Source organism: Bufo gargarizans, chromosome 1 (genome assembly GCF_014858855.1).
Source record: "Bufo gargarizans isolate SCDJY-AF-19 chromosome 1, ASM1485885v1, whole genome shotgun sequence".
Taxonomy (NCBI): Eukaryota; Metazoa; Chordata; class Amphibia; order Anura; family Bufonidae; genus Bufo; species Bufo gargarizans.
In genome coordinates this window covers 372248650-372268325 of record NC_058080.1, presented here as the reverse complement: position 1 = coordinate 372268325, position 19676 = coordinate 372248650, and the positions used below count along the sequence as shown (strand labels likewise).

At 45.9% G+C, this 19676-nt stretch overlaps 1 protein-coding gene across 1 annotated transcript in view; it reads left to right on the top strand.

The window, feature by feature from the left end:
• LOC122920408 (single-stranded DNA-binding protein 3-like) overlaps positions 1 to 19676 on the top strand; it is a 443360-nt gene that overhangs the window by 391560 nt on the left and 32124 nt on the right. The window contains exons 9-13 of the mRNA XM_044269882.1: positions 5408 to 5478; positions 6065 to 6132; positions 6218 to 6263; positions 8266 to 8301; positions 9071 to 9125. Of these exons, the coding sequence (XP_044125817.1) occupies positions 5408 to 5478; positions 6065 to 6132; positions 6218 to 6263; positions 8266 to 8301; positions 9071 to 9125 (276 nt within the window). The remainder of the gene's footprint in view (positions 1 to 5407; positions 5479 to 6064; positions 6133 to 6217; positions 6264 to 8265; positions 8302 to 9070; positions 9126 to 19676) is intronic.

The following is a 19676-nucleotide window of genomic DNA, read 5'->3' as shown; positions in this document are numbered from 1 at the left end:
GACCCTGGAGGATGACGTTGAGGCTTTCCTCACGGTGTTCGAGCGGGTGGCTACCACCGGATCAGTGGGCTGAAGTCCTGGCCCCGTATTTAACTGGGGAGCCCCAAAAGGCCTATTATGATCTTGCCCTGCAGGACGCAAAAGAGTACCCCAAGTTAAAAGCCTAGATCCTGGCACGGCTAGGTGTTACTTTGGCAGTGCGAGCCCAAAGGGTACAGTACTGGACCTATTGCCTGGACAAACCTCCGAGGTCCCAGCTATTTGACTTGCTACATCTGGTTCAAAAGTGGTTGCAGCCAGAGGTTTGCTCCCCTGCTGAAATGGTGGAGCGTGTAGTCATGGACCGGTACATGCACTCCCTTCCTCACCCCATTCAGTGCTGGGTTACACAGGGTGACCCCCAGACAGCAGATGACCTGGTGGGACTAGTGGAGAGATTCCATGCCATGGAGAAGTCCCTGGGCGGTCCAGGGAACCTGAAATCAATATATTGGGGGGCCCGGAAGGACTCATATAGTCAGAGACTAGGGGCCAAGCCTACTCGAGAGGGTCGTGTCAAGGCCAGGGGGATGCCTGAACCCATACCCAGAGGAACCTCTCGGGAAATCATTTGCTGGAGATGTCGGGCCCCAGGTCACATGGTAGCCCAGTGTCCCCTCACCACGGAGCCCATGGACTGTTCTGTGGGCCGGCGCAGTTCCCTCTTTGCGCAGCCAGCTTGCAGCGCCGTACCCACAGGGGGGGAGGGACCCCAGATGTGTACACTAACCGTCAATGGAACTCTGGTCTCAGGACTATTGGACTCAGGGAGCTTGGTCACCCTGATCTCGGCCTCTCTTCCTCATGTGTTGGTCCCTGGGAAAAATCTGGGAGTCACATGTATTCATGGTGACACCAGAGTTTACCCGGTGGCCCAGGTTACTCTGGAGACAGAGTGGACTGCCCTGACCCACCATGTGGGAGTAGTGAAATGCTTACTGCATGAGGTTATTATTGGCCGTGACTGCCCCCTGTTCTGGGACCTGTGGGCAAAGGTTGCTATGCCGAATCACCGCGCCGGCCCATGCAACCCTGTGGGTGGGAGTCCAGAGGCGACCCAGGAGTTTCCTCTGACTGTCCTGCTGGGAGACAATGAGGAAGAGGATACCCCAGAGGAAAATGTCCCCGACTTGGAGGTATCCCGGGGAAAGTTTGGTACGGCCCAACTTCGAGATTTGACCTTAAAAGGGGCACTAGAGAATGTGGAGGTCCTTAATGGGGTTCCGCAAGAGCCCGGGGTCGACCAACGGTTTCCACACTTTGCCCTGAATCAGGATCTATTATACCGGGTGACCAAGATACGGGACGAAGTGATAGAGCAGCTACTAGTCCCGGAACCATATCGACGTATGGTTATGGACATGGCCCATTCCCATGTGTTAGGTGGTCACCTGGGTGCAGACAAAACACTTGAGAGGGTCCTACAACGATTTTATTGGCCGGGGTGTTACCGAGAGATTAGGGAATTCTGTCAATCATGTCCAGTTTGTCAGGTCACTTCCCCAGTAGCACACTTCCGTAGCCCTCTCGTTCCCTTACCAATCATTGAGGTCCCCTTTGAAAGGATAGCAATGGACTTGGTAGGCCCATTGGTGAAGTCCGCTAGGGGGCATCAGTACATCCTCGTAATCGCTGATTACGCTACCCTGTACCCCGAGGCTGTTCCCCTACGGAACCCCACGTCCAAAAATATTGCCCGGGAGTTGTTCCAGGTCTTCTCCCGAACGGGTATTCCCAAAGAGATTCTTACAGATCAGGGGACCCCGTTTATGTCAAAAGTGATGAGGGAACTGTGCAAAGTTTAAGAGTCACTCAGCTGCGAACCTCCGTATACCATCCTCAGACGGATGGCCTTGTGGAGCGTTTTAATAAGACCCTAAAGGCCATGCTGAGGAAGGTGGTAGAGAAGGATGGGCGGGACTGGGATTGTCTGTTACCATACCTACTGTTCTCTATTAGAGAAGTGCCCCAGTCCTCCACAGGTTTTTCACCTTTTGAATCACTATATGGCAGACACCCCAGAAGTCTCTTGGATGTGGCAAAGGAAACGTGGGAAAGTGAGGCCACTCCCTACAAAAGTGTAGTAGAGCATGTAGCACAGATGCAAGAGAGGATGGCAAGGGTGATGCCCATTGTAAAGGAACATATGCTTCAGGCTCAGGAGGCACAGGCCCGGGTATATAATAGGTCCGCTTGTCTAAGACAGTTTAATCTGGGAGATAGGGTATTAGTGTTAGTCCCTACTGTCGAAAGCAAATTCCTAGCCAAATGGCAGGGTCCCTACGAGATAGTGGAAAAAGTGGGAGAGGTCAATTATAGGGTACACCAGCCAGGGAAGAGAAAGCCCTACCAGATATACCATGTCAATCTGATCAAACTCTGGAAGGAGAGAGACCCACCTGAAGCTTCTTGCCTGGTGGTTCAACAAGGGTCCACCATTGAAGCTGTTAAAATTTCAGAGACCCTATCCCCCTCCCAAAAACAACAGTTTAGGGAACTGCTGCAGAGGAATACGGATCTCTTCACAGAAACCCCTGGCCGTACCAATGTGATAGTACACGAGATCCTCACAGATCCCCAAGTGAGAGTGAACTTAAAACCCTATAGGATCCCTGAAGCCCGCCGGGACGTGATTTCCAAAGAGGTTAGGAGGATGATGGAGCTAGGGGTGATTGAAAGGTCTAAAAGTGGCTGGTCCAGCCCCATAGTGTTAGTGCCAAAACCAAACGGGGAGTGGAGATTCTGCAATGACTACCGCAAGCTTAATGAAGTGTCCACAGTTGATACTTACCCTATGCCCAGGGTAGATGAGCTGGTCGAACGGCTAGGCCCCGCAAGGTATATTAGCACCTTAGATCTCACTAAAGGATACTGGCAGATCCCACTGTCGCAAGAGGCTAAGGAGAAGACTGCGTTCTCAACACCTGAGGGGTCTTTTCAGTATGTAAGAATGCCGTTTGGCTTGCAGGGGGCCCCTGCCACCTTCCAAAGGGCTATGGACCAAGTACTACGGCCCCATAAGGAGTATGCCGCGGCGTACTTAGATGACATTGTCATTTTTAGTCGCGATTGGGAAAGCCATCTCAGAAAAGTTCAGGCCGTCCTTGATGCTCTAAGGAAGGCGGGGTTTACGATAAACCCAGCCAAATGTGCCCTAGGCATGGAGGAAACCAGATACCTGGGCTACATAGTGGGGAGAGGGGAGATTAAACCCCAGCTTAACAAGGTAGAAGCAATTCAGAATTGGCCCCGTCCACTAACTAAGAAGCAGATCAAGTCATTTCTGGGTATTGTGGGCTACTATAGGCGGTTTGTCCCCAGGTTCGCAGAAATAGCGGTTCCCCTGACTGACCTGACAAAGGGCACAAAGTCTGCTATGGTGAAGTGGTCCCCAGAAGCGGAAAGGGCCTTTCAAGAGCTTAAACAGGCCCTGTGTAAGCAACCAGTGTTGATAGCCCCGGATTTCTCCCGTGAGTTTGTGGTCCAGACCGATGCCTCCGATGTGGGTCTGGGTGCAGTCATGTCTCAGGTAGTGAATGGAGAAGAGCACCCAGTGATGTACCTGAGTAGAAAACTGTCCCCAGCAGAAAGGAATTATGCCATCGTTGAGAAGGAGTGTCTGGCCATAAAATGGGCACTAGACTCCCTGAGGTACTATTTACTAGGAAGGAGGTTTAGGTTAGTATCAGACCATGCTCCCCTAAGGTGGATGCGAGAGAAGAGGGGGAATAATGCCCGAGTTACCCGCTGGTTCCTTGCACTTCAAGAGTTCTCCTTCTCAGTAGAACACAGGCCAGGCAAGTTGCAAGGGAATGCGGACGCCCTGTCAAGGGTACACAGTCTGGGGGCTAAAGATGTCCAAGCCCCCGGCTTTGGACAGAGGGGGGGATATGTGAGAAGGCACAAGGTGCCATAATAGATGATAGATACGTGTCACCGAGGTGCCTGGCCTCAGTGAAATGAACCGGTAATGTTTCGTCAGTAACCCTAGGTTACTGACAGTTGCTAGAGGTAGTTTAGCTGCTAGCTGCAGCTGATCCGGGCCGGGTTTCATTGGAATAGTCAAAGAGCAGGGTGGGATGACTACTCTCACGTATCCAGGCCAGGTGTTGGCTGGCCTATTTAAGCCAGGAATCCCAGGAGAGCTAGGGGTGTGGTTCCTAGTCTAAAAGTGTAACAGACTGGGAGTAAAGCTGTGTGGTGTGTTGCTGTGGATAAGCCTGCCGTTGCCTACTCTTTTTCCCCTCTCCAGCGGGTGGTGGAACTCTGGAACTACAGAGGACTGTGAGTTGGACCATTTCATATGAACTGTGTTTCTTTGGGTTTACCCGCTGAAGTAAGCGAGCATTTGTTTAAAGCTGTGTTTGAACACAATAAAAGACTATTGTTTAAATGACACCTGAAGTCACTGTTTGAGCTGATCCCCACAATATATATAGTGACCGATGTGAAGTGGTGGTTTACCAGCCTGTTATAAGGAATGAAGGAATGACAGCAATATACATACATATAATGACATAACATACTGCAAATACTCATACGTATACAGGGCCCCACTACTAATATGGAGTGGGACACTGCATACAAGACTATTGTGTAAAGGCTTTTTTGTTGTGTGTATTTGTTGTTAAGGATTTTACTGTTAACACTTACGCTGGTTGGTTGTGTCATACAACCCCAGTGCTAACGGTCTTTTGTCACATGACATTTACTTCACGAACCAAGGAAAATGAGCCCTGTGACAATACGCTAATGTTCCTCTGCATTACGGTACATATTTCCTTTGTCACCAATGGCTCATTAGTGCTGGGCACATAAAAGGACAAAAGTGCAGGAATAATTACAGTGTCACCAAGACCTGGGCTGCATTTTACAGCAGCCTTTCAAAGCAGAACAGACTGCGTCCTGAGCACTCCCCAGACAGGCCTTCTCTGCCATTAAGGAGTACTTGTGTAGTGTATCCTAAGTACATGAATTAGAATAGCTGAACGCTGCTTTAACACCATATGGTAACTTTAACTTTGCTTGAGAAGAGGTAGCGGGAGGAGCAGAGGGAGGATGCTAGGAGTCCCATTACCTCTCCTTTGAGGCACTGCTCAGCAGCTGGCACTAGCAATGGAAATTCACAGAGATTTAGAGCAAATAATGTGCCCTTTTCTACCTGCTGTAATGCCTTCAACAACTGGTGAGGGTTGGCCAGCGTCCATGCATAGAGTAAGTATTAGGAATAGTGTACTAGTGGTACTCCATGCATTTGTGAGATAGATAGATAGATAATGATTGCAATGCATTTTTAAGTTTATAAGTATGCTTCATTTCCATTCTTTGATTGTTTCTGATAATCTTTTCATTATTTGTTGTTTTCCAGGACATCCAAACATGGGCGGACCCATGCAAAGAATGAACCCACCACGAGGCATGGCAGGCATGGGACCTCAGGTAACCTGTTAAGAAAACTTTATGTTCCAAAGTTTATTAAAGGGGTTGTATAAGTTCAAATGTTTTTGTTTTTTCTTAGTTTTTTTTTTAAATAACCCTAACTCCACCAAGCGGGACTCGTAAAGGGAAGTATGTTTACCTCAACCCCAACACTCAGTTCCAGCACTGTACTTTGTTCATTGCATTTAAAGTTCCAGAACATATGGGGGGTCACTTGTGCCACTGAGGTGTTAATGTGTTCCTAAGCGGTACATCGCTGCTGGATCACTTGAGGACATGTCACCACTGTGGCTAGTCATTGGCTGCAGCGGCACACATGATCACCATCCATGCCAGAAGTTTATGTTTGGGGACAAAAGCACAGTGAAGACAGCCATGTATCCTTGAAGTCAGAACTTAACATCAGGGAGTAAGTAACTATGCTTCCCACTAGAGTTTTAAAAGAAAAAAAAAAGAAAAAAAAAACACTTGAATGTTGGACTACCCCTTTAATGTAACTTCTTTCTGAAATATAATAATATTATAACACTGTTGGCTAGCTCTAAATAACCATGTCATCTCTCTAAAATAATTATTTTTCCCCTAGAACTACGGCAGTGGAATGAGACCACCTCCAAATTCCTTAGGTGGACCTGGAATGCCTGGAATGAACATGTAGGCACATGCGCATTTGGTTTCATGCTGTGATGTGTCTTCCAATTTTTCATCACAAAAATTATTAATATTTTTCTTTACATAGGGGCCCAGGAGGGAGAGGTCCATGGCCGAACCCCAATGCTAATTCGGTAAGCTTCTAAATGAAATTGAAACAACACTATGTAATGTTAAAGATGCTTTCAAACATAGCCTTTTGGTGGCACCTTTTTGTTTTAGTGGCATTTTTTACATCTGCATTTTTTGTATATGTATATTGGCAGCACAGTGGCTCAGTGGTTATCACGGGTGCCTTGCAGCGCTGGGGTCCTAGGTTCGAATCCGACAACATCTGCATGGAGTTTGTATGTTCTCCCCGTGTTTGCGTGGGTTTCCTCCCACACTCCAAATACATACTGATAGGGACCTTAGATTTTGAGCCGCATTGGGGACAGTTGGTTGCTAATGTCTGTAAGGCGCTGTGGAATATAGTAGCGCTATATAAGTGCATAAAATAAATAAATATAGCAAAAAATGCTAATGCCCTAAATAAAAATGGCATTTTTTTTTTTTATGGTAAGATTCGAAAGTACAAAATTCACATGTAAGGACCCTAGGCTAGTCTAACCTAAAACGCTGAAGTTTTGCAATAGTCAAAGTGAGGCAGCAAAATGACCTATTTAACCATTGTGAATGAGCTAATATTGTAACTCAAAATTCATACAGAAATATTTATGGCAGCTGGTATAATTTTATTCTGTTCCTTAGCCAGCTAAATAATTTTATAGATTAGTAACTTGACAATAAAATGAATATATAAAAGTTTGGCTACTTAAATGTCCAGAAAATAACACATGAAATAAATTAGATATCTATCCACCTTTGGATAACATTTTATTACTAATGGATAAAAGCATATAAATTAACATTTAGCATCTTGTGCTGATATGAAATTACAGGTTGTACACCAGAGCTATAGTGTGATTAGTAGCTCACCCCTCTGGGTCCAGTGAATAAAGGTGCTCTAACAAATGGCATACCCAATGCCAAATATTATAATACAAATGTTTCTATTGGTAGGCACACTTGCATACAGGAATTACTATTGTAGATTATGAATGTTTATCATAACATTTATTATATATAAAATTATTAAAAATATAAAAATAAAAATGCGTAAATGAAATACCTATTTAAATGGAATACTTATTTAAAAAATATGTAAAAAGTCTAATATTGTATTTAAATAGATATTCCATTTATGTATTTTTTTTATATTTTTTATAATTTTATTTATATATAATAAATGTTATGATAAACATCAATAATAGTGATTCCTGTATGCAAGTGTGCCTACCAATACAAACATTGGAGCTGCATTCACAATCCAGATTTCAGAGTAGGACTTTTTTAGCAATATTGGCTCAATGTCTGCATTTAGATTGTGCATACTGGCTAGTGTGCAATGCACATTTGATTGTACAAGTCAAAACAGAAAAGCCTCACTCAAAAACTCTTCTAAAACGCTTGCAAGAAATTCTCTAAAAACTCTTCCAAGTTACAAAAAACAACCCATTTTCAGCTACTGATCTGCCACAATTTTTTCTGTTGTGGATTTTGCCTGCACATGACCGATGCCAGCGGTTTGTCAGCCACAACACAGACAGTGGCCCCACGGTCATGTGCAGGAGGCTTAACATTTCTCTTGGTTGCCTTTGAAAATAGACTATAAAAATGTTTCTGCTGTGAGACAATGTTGATCCAGCCCTGCTCACATGATGGAATCCCTGTTAGAATTCAGATGCCAGATTGTTTATTTCTGTTGCTAATTTGCTGCTTGTCAAGTGCGTGGATTACCCAATTTCAATAAGCTTAATCTGCGTTTTGCTACTCGACTGTGGTTCCCAAGCAGATTTTGTGCAGTTTCCACACCAAAATATGTAGCAGAAAAACATCAATGGAAGATGGAATACACAACATTTTGGCATGGAATCTTTGTGAAAATCTGTGTAATAGCGATCTGTGTAACTATGTAAATTATATTGTGGCAGACTGTGAAATGTCATTAAAGAGCGGAGTTTGCTGGAGTTTTTACTAGTTTACTTATTGTTAATGTTGGTTAGTAACTTAGTTGTTATCTTTTTCCACATCCAGATAGCATATTCATCATCTTCACCTGGAAACTATGTGGTGAGAAATTGTATTTATTTATTTATTTGTTTTTACGTTTTTTTTTCTCTACTTATAGCCCTTCATATTGCTACTCTTTATACACCAAATAGTGTCTCATTTATCAAAAGTGCTTCACAGGAAAAATGGCTGTGTTGCCGACATCAACCAGAGCTCATCTCTCATTTTAACATTGCTTTGGAAAAATGAAAGCAACTTTGTGTTTGACTGAGCAACGCGTTTGTCAGTAAGGCCATGTTAGTTCCATTATAAGGGTACCAGCCTTACAGTTTGTTATTATAGCATCATTCACGGAAAGAATAGAACCATTTTTGATTAATTCATTTTATACCAATAACAACTGCAAACTATAGGAAAAAGCACCAGTCTTTGCACACTACTGTAAGTCCTAGCCACCAGAGAGGCCAGAACCTTTTCCTATAATATTGTATTAACTACTTGTATTATCTACTGTACTTGATAAATGCCATTTGCTAAAGTGAGACAATACCTTTAGGATTTAAAAAGAGACGTTATATTCAGCACGTAGATAAAATCCACATTTAATTTTATTGATAAACACATCATAGAAAGATTAAAATTCACAAAACCGAATTTCAATACCAGTCTTCCTCATAGCTATAAGGAATGTAACGTCTCTTTCTGGATATTTACCTAGTGGCCATTTGTATGATCCATTCACAATGAGGGTGATCATCAGGTTGGGTTAGCTGTACTCTGCTTTGTCTTTTGCTCTATATAACTCTATATGTTTTATGTCTTTATTTAGGGTCCTCCAGGTGGCGGAGGACCACCTGGCACACCTATAATGCCCAGTCCAGGAGGTATTTTTTTTAATGCATTGTAATACTTAAATCTTATCTTTGTACCTTCTTGTGTAATCAATTTGAAGTGTGGTGTTGAGTGTGGATATGGATTTTCAGGTCTACAATAACAATGTAGTCTTATGAAGTCCATGTATCAGTCATAAACTAGGTCCGGCCTGTGTGTTTTCCAAGTAATAGTTCAGAGGTAAACAGAATCTCCCAAGAGAGAATACAGTTGTGGCCAAAAGTTTTGAGAATGACACAAATATTAGTTTTCACAAAGTTTGCTGCTAAACTGCTTTTAGATCTTTGTTTCAGTTGTTTCTGTGATGTAGTGAAAAATAATTACACGCACTTCATACGTTTCAAAGGCTTTTATCGACAATTACATGACATTTATGCAAAGAGTCAGTATTTGCAGTGTTGGCCCTTCTTTTTCAGGACCTCTGCAATTCGACTGGGCATGCTCTCAATCAACTTCTGGGCCAATTCCTGACTGATAGCAACCCATTCTTTCTTAATAACTTCTTGGAGTTTGTCAGAATTAGTGGTTTTTTGTTTGTTCACCCCCCTCTTGAGGATTGATCACAAGTTCTCAATGGGATTAAGATCTGGGGAGTTTCCAGGCCATGGACCCAAAATGTCAATGTTTTGGTCCCCGAGCCACTTAGTTATCACTTTTGCCTTATGGCACGGTGCTCCATCGTGCTGGAAAATGCATTGTTCTTCACCAAACTGTTGTTGGATTGTTGGAAGAAGTTGCTGTTGGAGCACCTTTTCTTCTCTGGACAAGCCTTTTTCCTGATGCCCCAAACAATCGGAAAGAGGCTTCATCGGAGAATATGACTTTGTCCCAGTCCTCAGCAGTCCATTCACCATATTTTCTGCAGAAGATCAATCTGTCCTTGATTTTTTTTTTTTTTTTTTTTTAGAGAAGTGGCTTCTTTGCTGCCCTTCTTGACACTAGGCCATCTTCCAAAAGTCTTCACCTCACTGTGCATGCAGATGTGCTCACACCTGCCTGCTGCCATTCCTGGGCAAGCTCTGCACTGGTGGCACTCCGATCCCGCAGCTGAATCCTCTTTAGGAGACGATCCTGGCACTTGCTGGACTTTCTTGGACGCCCTGAAGCCTTCTTAACAAGAATTGAACCTCTTTCCTTGAAGTTTCTGATGACCCTATAAATTGTTGATTGAGGTGCAATCTTAGTAGCCACAATATCCTTGCCTGTGAAGCCATTTTTATGCAACGCAATGATGGCTGCACACGTTTCTTTGCAGGTCACCATGGTTAACAAGTATTAAGGCTGATTTCAGCCTGTGTTTGTGGGCGGGGCGTAGCTCCCTATATATTCCCTCCAATACCTTCCCACAGGCGGTGTGTCTCACTTACTTTGTAGGAAGAGCACATCTAGCCGGCCTCCAAGTTCACTTGTGTCTGGTGCGTCTCGCTGTTCGGTGTACGTCCGGAGAGAAGTTCCTTCTCATCAAGTAAGTCCTGCTAACTTCGCATCGGCGCGGCCGGCAGCTGCGCTCTCTCATTCCGGCTTGCGGTCCACGGTGGAACGCATCGGCTTCCGCTGTCTCCCCAGCCACTTCCTGCTGAGCGCAGATCGGGCCGCTCGCTTACCCACCGGAGACGCCTGAAACTCGCCTCGCACAGCGTGAGCATAGCAGTGAGTCAGGAACAGGTGGCGCGCGCCTCACTGCCTCACTGCTGAACCTTTCCTCAACCACTTGCCAGACGCAGAGATCGGGTCACTCCCATCACGGCTGGCAAGGGCTGGCATCAGGCGTCTCAGCTGGTCCAGTCTACTGGCATCCTTAATGTACCTGGACAGTACAGGATTAGGCCATTCCTTGTATGTTACCTGGATCGTCCAGGCCACGTTATGTGTAATTATGTTACCTGGATCGTCCAGGCCCGGTTCAATGTTGTAGGTCACCTGGATCGTCCAGGCCATGGTCTATTGCTGTCGGTTACCTGGTTCGTCCAGGATTGGGCCATTGTTGTATGTTACCTGGATCGTCCAGGCCCGGTTCAATGTTGTATGTCACCTGGATCGTCCAGGCCATGGTCTGTTGCTATCGGTTACCTGGTTCGTCCAGGATTGGGCCATTGTTGTATGTTACCTGGATCGTCCAGGCCCCGTTATGTGTAAATACGTTACCTGGATCGTCCAGGCCCGGTTCAATGTTGTATGTCACCTGGATCGTCCAGGATTAGGCCATCGTCTGTACGTCTCCTGGATCGTCCAGGCCATGGTCTGTTGCTATCGGTTACCTGGTTCGTCCAGGATTGGGCCATTGTTGTATGTTACCTGGATCGTCCAGGCCCCGTTATGTGTAAATACGTTACCTGGATCGTCCAGGCCCGGTTCAATGTTGTATGTCACCTGGATCGTCCAGGATTAGGCCATCGTCTGTACGTCTCCTGGATCGTCCAGGCTCAGTGCAATGCGGTACGTCACCGGACCGTCCAGGCCATGGCCTATTGCCATCGGTTGCCTAGATCGTCCGGGATTAGGACATTGTCTGTACGTCACCTGGATCGTCCAGGCCCAGTGCGAGGTGGTACGTCACCTGGATTGGCCAGGCCATGGCCTATTGCTATCGGTTACCTGGATCATCCAGGATTAGGCCATTGTTGTATGTCACCTGGATCGTCCAGGCCCTGTCATGTGTAAATACGTTACCTGGATCGTCCAGGCCCGGTTCAATGTTGTATGTCACCTGGATCGTCCAGGATTAGGCCATCGTCTGTACGTCACCGGGATCGTCCAGGCCCAGTGCGTTGTGGTACGTCACCTGGATCGTCCAGACCATGGCCTATTGCTATCGGTTACCTGGATCGTCCAGGATCAGGCCATTGTTGTATGTCACCTGGATCGTCCAGGCCCTGTCATGTGTAAATACGTTACCTGGATCGTCCAGGCCCGGTTCAATATTGTGTGTCACCTGGATCATCCAGGTTCAGGCCATTGTCAGTACGTCACCTGGATCGTCCAGGCCATGGCCTATCGCTATCAATTGCCTGGATCGTCCAGCCCCAAGCAATTGTTGTATGTTACCGGAATCATCCAGGCGCCCATCACGTGTGGCACGTTTCCTGGATCGTCCAGGCCCCAGTTCATTGTCGCCCGGCACATGGACCGCCAGACCAGTCCATGGCACAGGTCTCGGGACCATTCAGGTTCGTTCAACGTGGTGTCACCTATATCGTTCAGTCTGGATCTGGCGTTCCTTGTTAACTAGTTCGTCCGGCCAAGATCGGCATGGTTACGTGGATCGTTAAGGTTCAGCTGTCTGATGGCAGGTCACGTCATTTTGTCCTTCTTGAGTTCCTAGGTCGTACCAGGCGTTGGGCAACATCCAGCTCCTTCAAGTTAGCCATTGCGGCTCCCATCTCATGTCACATCGGGGCTACCATACCCCGTCCGAGTCTGTCAAGGCCGGGCACGAGCCTTCCGGTCGTTCGTAGGGGTCTCGCGGTCCCCACTCTTCTCACAGCCACGTTTATTCAGTTTACAAAAATTTTCCCTCAGATTCCTAGGAGTGTCTCCAGCCGTCATAAAATCCAAAGTAGGCAAAAGTTCTGCAAGGTAAGATACACGCAACAAGATCCTAGCATTGGTAGGTTCTGTTCTTGTTTATTTCAGTCCATGTTTTCCTCACCTAGCTCTTATTGTTGACCTTTCTATCCGCGGCAATCCAGATCAATTCATTCTTCACAAGTTCGGTTCAGCCAAAGCGGATCCAAGATGTCCCAGTTGTCTGGTACAGAAGACAATGTGTCTTCCTTAGGCTCAGTAGTCTCAGGTCGCAGCAGCAACAGATCTCTCCGCAACTGGACCATTCCAAAGCTAATTGCTGAGCTAAACAGGAAAGGGATCCGGTATCCATCATCAGCCAGGAAAGCGGAACTTTATAGGATCCTGATGTCTGAGGCTGGGTCCTCCGAGGAACAATCTTCCTTGTCATCTATACAGCTGTCGCTTTCCCAGCTCCAAGCTTCCATCAACGGGTTAGTCAACTCAGTCTCGGACATCCAGTCCAGAGTTGAGGTCCTGGAAGTCCAGCCTCCAACGTCCGGCCAAAGCCAGGCCACCGTATCAACTCCGGCCGCCCTACAGTCTCTCCAAGGTATTAATATTCCTACCCCCCAAATTGTCCCATCCCACTTCCTACCAGAAAGTCTCAAAAAAGATATAGTGGCAGGCAAGGACATAAACCTAGCTTCCATCCTCATTGCATCCCATGATGTTGCAGAGAACCGCGTGATCAACTGTGGGGACGTATCAATAGTCATGAAAGCCAAAGATGCACGTCTCAGTAGGAAGCTGTCCATCCCGGAATTTGTCCTGGCCTTCAGTGTTTATAGGGATGTGGTCTGCTCAGCCCAGCCTGACAGAAGGGAGGAATTGGATAGATACCTTTACCGGGTCACCGACCTGGGCCAGAAATATGGTGGATCAGCATTCTACGATTATCACCGGTCCTTCTCCGCCAAAGCAGCAGCAGCGCTCTCCCAGTTCCAGTTTGTCACCAATTGGGCGGAGATGGATACTGAGCTATTCTGCCGGCACTTCGCGGGGCTCAGGGCCCCCACCTGCTCAAACTGCCAGTCTATATTTCATACAACGGATTGGTGCCCAAACTACAGTCTTAACACGCCACAAGGTCCATGGCCCGGCCCCTCCGGCAGTCAGGGCAATTCCAGTTCAGTGGACAAATTAGGCCGGCCCATAGTTTACCTCGGCAAAAGCCAGTTGTGCAACAACTTTAATCTGGGGAGCTGTGCCTTCAACGCATGTCGGGCTTTGCACATCTGCTCGTTGTGTTTCAGAGCTCATCCTCGCTCCTCGTGCCCTAGGAAAACCTCACAACAACCATGACTAACCGACATCAATGTCGAACTACTGTCGATTCTCCTAGCCGACCACCCTGATCGAGCATTCACTGAATCCCTGATATCCGGTTTCCGCCAAGGGTTTCACACAGGGTTAATTTCTCTTCCCCAAAGTAACTGGGAGGGTCCTAACCTAATGTCAGCCAGTCAGGATCCAGAGGCAGTTAACACATTGATCCTAGCAGAGGTCGCCAAAGGTTTCTTGCTAGGCCCCTTCTCCGACGTTCCCTTTCAACACTGGCGCATCAATCCCATCGGTATTGTATCAAAACAGTCATCTAATAAAAAACGTCTGATCTATGATTTGTCTGCTCCACATGCTTCGTCCACTCCTAGCCTGAATTCTCTGATCCCTTCAGACGAATTCTCAATGAGATACTCTTCCATTGATCAAGCAATCCAGCTCATTTTGCTCTCAGGCAAGGGTTCTTGGCTCACCAAAGCGGATATAGCTGACGCCTTTAAGCTACTGCCCATTCAGCCACAGCTCTGGGGTTTTTATGGCATCAGATGGTCCAATAAGTTTTATTTTGCCAACCGTCTCACGTTCGGTTGCAAAAGCAGTCCTTGGCTTTTTGATCAGCTAGCTCAAGCTCTTCACTGGATATTGGTTCACCACGGGGGTTTGCCAATGGTCATCCATTACTTGGATGACTTCTTGATTATTGAGAAACAGCGTCCCCTCCCAACCGCATTAAACACTCTGAAGGAGTTATTTAGTCAGTTACAGGTCCCGTTAGCTCAGAACAAAACAGAAGGGCCAGCTCCACAAGTCACCTTTCTGGGCATTATCTTGGACACAGTCCGCATGGAGGCCAGGCTCCCTTCTGAGAAATTAATCAAGATTCGGTCAGCCATGAATAGAGCGGTGCTAAGCAACTCCATCACCAAAACCGAACTCCAGTCTCTTTTAGGGATGCTTAATTTTGCGACCAGGGTCATGCCGCAAGGGAAAGCATTCATGTCAAGGATGCTGCAACTCCTCCCCGAAGCTCAGGATCAGGACAGCTCCATTTTTTTAGATAGTCACGCCAGAGCAGATCTATCCATGTGGAATTCCTTTTTGTCAAACTGGAACGGCATTTCTTTATTCATCCCTCCCCGAACCTCACGCTCGCCCATCATTTTTTCGGACGCAGCAGGGTCAGTTGGGTTCGCTGCTATCTTTGGCAATCATTGGTTCGCGGGCAGATGGCCCCCAGAAATAAGATCCGATATAGAAGCATTAAAATCATCCCCCCTCATTGAACTATATCCCATAGTGGCAGCGGCCCAAGTTTGGGGTGACCAGTGGGCCAATTCCTCCGTCCTTTTTGTCACGGATAGCCAGGCGTTAGTCGACATCCTGGACAAACAAAGGGCTAAGTCTCCAAAAATCATGTCACTGTTACGCAGGTTAGTTTGGCTGTCCCTTTCCTTCAACTTTCGTTTTTCAGGGGAACATATTCAGGGGCTTAGTAACACAGCAGCAGATGCACTGTCTAGATCAAAATTTTCGGGTTTTTTTCAGGAGATGCCCGACGCAGATCCCACGGGTGCTTCAATCCCATCGCACAACACTCTAACGATGGACTAGAGTCACTCATCTCGACAGCGAAAAGCCTCATAAACCAGTCGCTAGCCCCAAACACGGCCAGGAATTATAGAGCCGGATTGAAAGCCTTCGACAGGTTCAGACGCCTTCACCCCCAGGGCGCCCATGACGAAACGTTGTACTTACTGGCGTTCATAGCTTTCTGTCATTCCCAACTCAATATCTCACATAGTTCCATCAAGTTATATCTAGCAGGCCTTCAACACCACTTCATGCTCAGTAATCCGGGTCGTTCCTCCATATTTTCGAACCAGGCCATCAAGGCGGCCCTCAGGGGAATCCAAAAAACCGTCAAACAAACTCCCCCCCGCAGACAACCGGTGTCTCCCGAGCTATTCAGGGATCTGTCCTCTGCGTTAGATGGTCATCCTTTTGGGCCCTTTTCCAGCATGATAATACAAGCGGCCATGTTTTTAAGCTTCTATGGCTTTCTCCGGCCAGGGGAATTTACCGGCAGCCCTCCGGGGCAAGGCTGCCTCCGCAAAGACCAGTTGGCGTGGCACAACGACCATTTCATACTCAGCCTACCTCTAACCAAAACAAACCAGACAGGGCCACCCTCGGAGGTTAAATATTTCCCCACTCATAGTAAATGGTGCCCAGTCCGTATCCTAAATAAACTGCTGTCACAGTTACAGTCAACTCCTCCTAATAGTCCTCTCCTCCCCTTTAATGGCAAGCCCCTCTCATCCGTCCAATTCACGTCCCACATACGTTCCCTAGCGACAGGCCTCGGATATGATCCAAGTACCATCTCGGGTCATTCGTTCCGTATAGGGGCGGCTTCATCTGCGTCACAACACCAGGTCCCTGCCCATGTCATCCGTTCCATGGGGCGTTGGCGGTCATCATGCTTCAACAGATATATTCCGAACCCACACAGGGAGATATCTCAGGCTTTTCAGTCATTGGCGTTATAGTACATAAACTGGAAGCATACGAATAAACAGGTTCTCACCAATGGAGTGTACTTGTCTTTTTGCCCTCTTCAGGCCTACCCACGCACATGGCTCCCGGCACAACTCAGCCATAGGTCAGGTTTGGCATGCCTTACCCACGTCTAGTACGTTTTAGCCCTGCCCATAAGTATTAAGGCTGATTTCAGCCTGTGTTTGTGGGCGGGGCGTAGCTCCCTATATATTCCCTCCAATACCTTCCCACAGGCGGTGTGTCTCACTTACCCCTCCCTCCCTCCCTTTTTTCACACACTCCAACAGGGTACGCCCTCTTCAGGCCTACCCACGCACATGGCTCCCGGCACAACTCAGCCATAGGTCAGGTTTGGCATGCCTTACCCACGTCTAGTACGTTTTAGCCCTGCCCATAATGGAAGAACAATGATTTCAAGCATCACCCTCCTTTTAACAGGTCAAGTCTGCCATTTTAACCCAATCAGCCTGACATAATGATCTCCAGTCTTGTGCTTGTCAACATCCTCACCTGAGTTAATAAGACGATTACTGAAATTATCTCAGCAGGTCCTTTAATGACAGCAATGAAATGCAGTGGAAAGGTTTTTTTGGGATTAAGTTAATTTTCATGGCAAAGAAGGACTATGCAATTCATCTGATCACTCTTCATAACATTCTGGAGTATATGCAAATTGCTATTATAAAAACTTAAGCAGCAACTTTTCCAATTTTCTATATTTATGCAATTCTCAAAACTTTTGGCCACGACTGTAGAATTTGTCCAAGTTTTTTAGTACTTTTCACGACTGTAATTAATTTACTACTGTATTCATCTTTGTTTCCAGCTTGGCACTTGAACAATAATTATGTTAAGAGTGGATTGTTCAGGTACACAAAGCCAAGAGATCACTGACAAGGCTTAATCTCCACAGTCTGTCCCAGACAACAGTAAGACTCGTCTTCCCAAAGCATTTCCATGTTCTCATAGTTGATATTTTGGCCAGAAAACAATTCCTTCCATCTATTGGATGTGTCTGGAGAAATAAGGTTACCAAGGACAGAAAACAGAAGCAGGAAGGAATTAAGTTAGTCATGAAATAGGGAGTCTTGTCAGCATTTTACGTACCAATAAAAAAAATAAAAAAACAAAAAAATATATGTAGATTCCTATTAAAGACATAAAAATTATGATTGAACATATATGGAATTATAGGGGTTGTCTCACTAGGATATGCCCCCATTGTCTTATAGGTGCGGGAGCCCCGCAAAGTGGTGGTTGGAGGACTCCAGTCTGGCCACCACCAAGCGCTCTCCCCATGGAAGTGAATAAGAGCACACCACACATGACTGGCCACCGCTCCCATTCACTTCCATGGGCCCAATGGAAATGGCCGAGACAGCGCACAGCTATTTTCGGCGGCTCCATAGAAATGAATGGAGGGTGGCTGCGCATGTGCAATGTGCCCTCCCCCACTTTCGGGGCTCCATTATCGATATAGGTGCGGGTCACAGCAGTAGGACTTGCACCTATCAGATAATGGGGGCATATCTCAACAAAAAAGGATTAAACCAGAATGTTTTTTTTTCTAGATTCTTCAAAGAAGCCTTGCTTGCTTCGATGACAGCTTTGCATACTCTTGGCATTCTCTCAATCCTCTTCATGAGGTAGTCACATAGAATGGTTTTTCAACAGTTTTGAAGGCGTTCCCAGAGGTGCTGAGCGCTTGTTGGCTGCTTTTTCTTCACTCTGCGGTCCAATCCCAAACTATCTTAATTGAGTTAAGGTCAGGCGCTTGTAGAGGCAATATAATCTAACTCAGCACTCCATCACTCTCCTTCTTGGTCAGATAGTCCTTATATAGCCTGGAGACGTGTTGATCCAGAGGAAGGCACACAAATCCAATGAGGTAGAAGCCAATTTTACTCATTTTAGGTGAAAAATTATTTCCCGACTTCAATCAGGCAATCAGAATAACTAACTCCCTGGATCAACGACCCATCTCCAGAACTCTAGTAATTATAATGTGTAATATTATTACACTCCAGAAATACATCCTGGCCCTTTTTGAATTCTTTTAGTTTACCATCATCACCTCCTTTAGCAGCGAAGTCAACCTGGGATTCCCAGCCAGCCTCCCAAGCGGGTACTTGTCAGGCCTTAAAGGGGTCGTGTCACTTCAGCAACTGGCATTTATCATGTAGAGAAAGTTAATACAATTAATAAGTGCTTTGTATTAACTTTCCCTCCTGATAAATGCTATTTGCTGAAGAGACACAACCCCTTTAAGTTGTGTATCAGCTACAGTCTGACAAGTGCAGGCACATTCAGCTTAGAATGGCCGTTGACAGAGCTTAAAATGGTCATTGTCATGTAGAAACCATCCTTATCAGACCAAAGTACAGATTTTTCACTGGTCTAATATCCATTTCGTGTGTTTCTTTGCCCAAGTTATTATCTTCTTATTATTGTTCCTTAGTAAAGACTTCTCAGCAGCAATTCAACCATAAAGGCCTGATTCTCAGCCTTCTCTGAACTGTTGATGTACTTGATCCCTGTAAAAGCATTTATGGAGCCTCTAAATTAAGTTGCTGCTAATTTGTGGTTTCTGAACTAATCTTTTGCAGCAGTGGTAGCTCATGGTCTTTCTTTCATGGGGCGGTCATCATAAGAACAAGTATCATCATAGTGTTTGATGGTTTTCTTTACTGTAGTTGAGGATACCGTCAAAAGTTCTGGAAATTTTCCAGATCAACTGACCTTCGTGTCTTAAAGTAATAAAGGACTGTTGTTTCCCTTTGCTGAGTTGATTGGTTCTTGCAATGATGTGAACTAGAACAGTAGTCAAATATGACTAAACTGTGTATGGAGCTGTGTACAAATTCTGCCTCTGCACAACATAACTGATGGTCTCAAACACATTACAAAGGCAACAATTCCACAAATTAACCCTTGGCAAGACATACCTGTTAATTGAAAAACATTCCAGGTGACTACCTCATTAAGCCGAGAGAATGCCATCAAAGCAGAAAATGCTACTTTGAAGAATCTAAAATCTAAATCATATTCTGGTTTGTTTAACATTTTTCTGTTTATTACCTAATTTCATATATGTTAGTTCATAATTTTCATGCCCCTATATATACTTACTAGACATA